The sequence below is a fragment of the Gossypium hirsutum genome, chromosome A06, assembly GCF_007990345.1.
Source record: "Gossypium hirsutum isolate 1008001.06 chromosome A06, Gossypium_hirsutum_v2.1, whole genome shotgun sequence".
Classification (NCBI taxonomy): Eukaryota; Viridiplantae; Streptophyta; class Magnoliopsida; order Malvales; family Malvaceae; genus Gossypium; species Gossypium hirsutum.
In genome coordinates this window covers 89,931,692-89,937,185 of record NC_053429.1, presented here as the reverse complement: position 1 = coordinate 89,937,185, position 5,494 = coordinate 89,931,692, and the positions used below count along the sequence as shown (strand labels likewise).

At 39.7% G+C, this 5,494-nt stretch overlaps 1 protein-coding gene across 1 annotated transcript; it reads right to left on the bottom strand.

Annotated features, from left to right (window-relative positions):
* Positions 1 to 2,827: 2,827 nt before the first annotated feature.
* On the bottom strand, positions 2,828 to 4,192 carry LOC107940404 (uncharacterized). The gene is made up of 2 exons (XM_016873824.1): positions 4,000 to 4,192; positions 2,828 to 3,123 (listed from the first exon to the last, which is right to left on the bottom strand). The coding sequence occupies exons 1-2, from the start codon at positions 4,190 to 4,192 to the stop codon at positions 2,828 to 2,830; spliced, it is 489 nt and encodes a 162-aa protein (XP_016729313.1).
* Between the last annotated feature and the right edge of the window lie 1,302 nt (positions 4,193 to 5,494).

Sequence of the window (5,494 nt, the reverse complement as noted above, 5' to 3'; positions counted from 1 at the left end):
ACGTAGTCATATCATAGACCTTTTAAGAATCGTAAGATAATTATTTCTACATCAGATTTGTGGTCTTGAAACCACTATTCTGACTAGGCCTTAATTCAGGATGTTACAATTCTCCCCCTTAGGGATTTTCGTCCCCGAAAATCTTACTGGTGAAAAGGTTTGGGTATTGGTTTCTCATGCTTTTCTCGGTCTCCCATGTAGCCTCTTCGACCCTATGTCTTTTCCATAAAACTTTCACAAGGGCAATACTTTTGTTTCTCAATTGTTTAACTTCCCGGGCCAAAATCTTAATTGGCTCTACGCCGTAAGTCATATCCAGTCAGATTTTGACCTCTGTCGGTGAAATCACATACGAAGGATCAGATCGGTATCAGCGCAACATAGACACATGGAACACATCATGAATCTTTTCCAATTCGGATGGTAAGGCTAACCGATAAGCAACTTGCCCTACTCTTACGGTGATCTCATATGGTCCAATAAAATGTGGACTCAACTTGCCCTTCTGGCCAAACCTCAAAACTTTCTTCCACAAAAATACTTTTAAGAATACCTTATCATCGACTTGAAAATCAATCTCTTTTCGTTTCAAAGTCGCATAGGATTTCTGTCTATCTGAAGCGGCTATCAAGCAATCACGTATTATCTTTACCTTTTCTTTGGTTTCTCTCACTAAATCAACTCTGTGAATCTGATTCTTTCTAAGTTCGGTCCAATACAAGGTTGTTCGACACTTACACCCATACAATGCTTCATACGGCGCCATTGTCAAACTCGACTGAAAACTATTGTTGTAGGCAAATTCTACCAACAGTAAGTACTTTTCCCAACTACCTTGGAACTCAAGAACATAGCACCATAACATATCTTCAAGAATCTGAATTACCCTTTTGGATTGTCCATCAGTTTGTGGATGGAAAGCAGTACTAAAATTCAATTTTGTACCCAACACTTTTTGTAACTTTTTCCAAAACCGTAAAGTGAACCTCGGATCTTTATCCGATATAATCGATAAAGGTACTCCGTGCAACCTCACTATTTTAGAAATATACAACTCGGCTAACTTATCAAGTGAGTAGTCGATACGTACTGGTATAAAATAAGTCGACTTTGTTAATTGATCTACAACAACCAATACAACGTCTTTCTTTTTCGGTATCAAAGGCAGACCAGTCACAAAATCTATAATAATATGGTCCCATTTCCATTCGGAAACCATCATAAGCTGAAGTAAGCCTAAAGGTACTTGGTGTTCGGCCTTTCCTTGCTGAAAAATCAGGCATCTCGAAACAAACTCTAAAATATCTATTTTCATATTCGGCTACCAATACAATTTCTTCAAGTCATTGTACATTTTCGTACTACCCGGATGTATAGACAAACACCCACTATGTGCCTCATGCAAAATCTTCTGAATCAACTTAGTAGTTTTAGAAAAAAAATCCTATCTCAGAACATCAAGCAACCATTGGAACTAATCCAAAAATCTGATTCAATACCTGACTCGCACTGAGCTCTCTTATCTTTCAACTCATTGTTACCTTTTTGAGCTTCATAAATCTCTTGGAGAAACATCGATCTAGCTCTTACTCGGCTAGAATTGAACCATCATCTGATAAGGCCAACTAAGTGTTCATAACCCTCAAAGCAAACAACGACTTCCTACGTAAAGCATCAACGACCATGTTCACATTTCCCGAGTGGTAGTCAATCACTAGCTCATAATCTTTTATCAATTCTAGCCACCTTCGTTGTCGTAGGTTCAAATCCTTTTGAGTCATTAAGTACCTTAGGCTCTTATGGTCTGTGAATACTCAACATTTCCTGCCATACAAATGGTGTCTCCAAATCTTTAATGCAAACACAATGGTGGCTAGCTCCAAATCATAGGTCGGATAATTTTTCTCATGTGGCTTCAGCTGCCTCGAGGCATAAGCTATCACCTTACCTTCTTGCATAAGTACACAACCCAATCTACTCAAAGATGCGTCACTAAAAACCACAAATTCTTTTCTCGGTTCAGGTTGCAGTAAAACCTGTGCCTCGGTCAACAATGCCTTTAATTTCTCAAAACTCTGTTGGCACTTTTCTGTCCATTCGAACTTAACATCTTTCTGTAACAACCTCGTCATCGGAGTAGCAATCATGGAAAATCCTTTAACAAACTGTCTATAATACCTGGCTAAGCCTAGAAAGCTTCTAACCTCAGTTACATTTCTCAGTGGTTTCCATTCAATAATAGCTGAAATCTTACTCGGGTCAACTCTAATGTCATTGCCCGAAATAATTTAGCCCATAAACCCGATTTCTCGAAGCCAAAATTCACTCTTACTGAACTTAGCATACAATTGCTTGTCTCTCAAAGTTTTCAAAACCATTCTTAAGTGCTCGGCATGCTCGGTCTCATCACAAGAATAAATCAGGATATCATCAATGAAAACAACCACAAATTTATCCAAGTTTGGTTAGAAAATATGATTCATTAAATCCATAAATACAGTAGGTGCATTCGTTAAACCAAAAGGCATAACCAAAAATTTATAGTGACCATACCTCATCTGAAATGCAGTTTTCGGCACATTGGACTCCTTAACTCTCAACTGGTAGTAACCGGACCTCAAGTATATCTTTGAAAACACTATGGCTCCCTTCAATTGGTCAAACAAGTCATCGATTATTAGTAAGGGGTACTTGTTCTTTATGGTTACTTTATTGAGCTGTCGGTAGTCAATGCACAATCTCATTGAACCATCTTTCTTTTTCACAAATAGCACTGGTGCGCCCCAAGGAGAATGACTAGTTTCGCGAAACCTTTATCCGATAACTCTTATAACTGCACTTTCAACTCCTTTAATTCTATCGGAGCCATCATATACGGAGCTATCGAAATAGGTGCAGTACCAGGAATTAATTCAATGCCAAAGTTAACTTCCTTAATTGGAGGCAATCTGGGCAACTCTTCCGAAAACACATCTGGATATTCGTATACTACCGGCACTGACTCAATTTTCAACTCAGACTCCTTCGTATTCAACACAAAGGCAAGGTAAGCTTCATAACCCTTTCTTACACATTTTTGAGTAGTCATAGAAGTAACTACTATAGGCAAGCTAGCCGACTCATCTGGTTCAACCCGAATAATATCACTACTTTTACATTTTAATTCAATGATTTTCCTTCCACAATTTACTACTACATCATGCATGGTCAACCAATCCATACGAAGTATTATATCAAATTCATTAAACGACAAAAGCATAAGATTTTCCGAGAAATAATGACCTTTAATCATTAAAGGGAAATTTCTACATACTTTGTCAACAAACACATGCTTGCCTAAAGGGTTTGACACTCTTATCACAAATTCTGTAGACTCAATAGGCATATTCATGCTAGGCACCAATTTCACACAAATATACGAATGGGTAAATCCTGAATCAATCAAAGCAACAACATGAGTATCATAGAGAGAAAAAGTACCCATAATCACATCAGGAGATGAAGCCTCTTCGCGAGCGCGAATGGCATAAGTCCTCGCAGGTGCCCTACCCTCGGGTTTTACAGCTGGATCCCTAGGTGCACTCTTATTACTTGCTCCATTTCCCAAATTCCTCTGTGGTCTCCCTCTAGAATTAGCATTGCTCGATCTTGTACTCTAAAATCTCTCATTTTCAACCCTCTCGGCATAATCTCTAATAAAATGATCCTGAGAACCACACTTAAAACAAGTTCCATCATTAGCTCGGCACTCACCGAGGTGACGTCTACCATAATGTGAACACTCCAATCTACCCGGTCGGGCATTACCAACACTAGCAATTAGTAGTCTGAGCTTTTGAAATTGAGTACTGCTTACCTTTATTTCTATTTGAGTACCCAACTAAAGCACTCGGTCGAGTGTTAAACTCTCTCAGTTTCTTAGATGAGGACTGTAGTAACTTACTCATTTGTTTCTTCTTCAAATCTCGAGCTCAAACTTAGCCTTTCTTTTCTCTTTACCTAATTCCTCGGCCTTGCAAGTTCTTTCAACCAGTACAATAAACTCTTTTAATTCTAGGATGCTAACTAGCAATCGAATGTCTTCATTTAATCCAACCTCAAACCTCTTACACATGATGGCTTCAGTCGATACAAACTCCCTAGCGTACTTGCTAAGTCTCACAAACTCACGCTCATACTCTGTTACAGACATTCGACCCTATTTTAACTCAAGAAATTCCTTTCACTATTGATCAATAAACCTCTGACTTATGTACTTCTTACGAAACTCCTCTTAGAAAAATTCCCGGTTAACTCTCTCCCTTGGTGCAACCGACACAAGGGTGTTCCACCACTGATAAGCCGAGTCTCTCAGGAGTGACACTACACACTTCATGCATTCCTCAGGTGTGCATGATAATTCATCAAATACCCTGATGGTATTCTCGAGCCAAATTCTACCCTTTCGGGATCATCATCTATACTAGCTCGGAACTCTTTGGCTCCTTGTTTCCGAATCTTATCAATTGGAGGTCTATTCAGTCTTACAAAGTCCATACCTTAGGGTGCTATGGGGATAGGTTGAGGAATAGGTGGGGGTGGAAGGGGTTGAACGTTCGGTTTTGTTCGAATGAACTCCGTATACCCGGTATTCATCATATGGAGAAAGGCTTCCCTGGCCTCATCTTCTCCTCCCTGACTTACAGTCACAGGTCTACTCTCAACTGACGCTGCCTCTTGAGTGAGAGTCTGCGCATTACTTTCTACATCATCAGCTTCAGCTCGATTGGAATCCATTACTATTAAAACACAATTTAAAAAGGTCAGGAGTTGTCACACTATCATAATTCATTTATGGCATGTATAGCTAGACTCATACACATACTACGTTAGTCTAAAAATCGACTAAATCGTAGCTCTGATACCACTAAATGTAACACCCCTTACCTATGTTCAACGTCGAAACTGGATACGAGGCATTACCAAATTTAAACATAAGTAAACATACAAACCGATCCATAAAATTTTGTTCAAATCAAATTTATTCATAAACTTGCAAATTGTCCCTTATATGGGTTTACGAGGCCTAAAGCATACATCGGGGTAGTTTAGGACTAAACCAAAAACTTTAGAAAAGCTTTGGGAAAACTTAGAAAGCTTTCATGAAACAAGGTCACACATTCGTGTGGGTAGGTCGTGTGGTAACACACGCCCGTGTGGCTTGGGACACACACGTGTCCTCAGCCCGTGTAACTCTTTGTTTATGACATCATCAATACAATTAGGGTCACACATCCAAGGCACAAGCCCATATGCTTAGGCCGTGTGGCGATTTAAATTCCAAAAACTAAGTGCAGACTTCACACGGCCTGGGCACACGCCCATGTCTTGCGGTTGTGTCCTTCACACGGCTGAGACACACGGTCGTGTCTCTGCCTGTGTGTTTACTACTAACATTCTATTTTGCATTTAATAGGATGCAGGGGACACACGGCCAGAGCACACGCTCATAGGG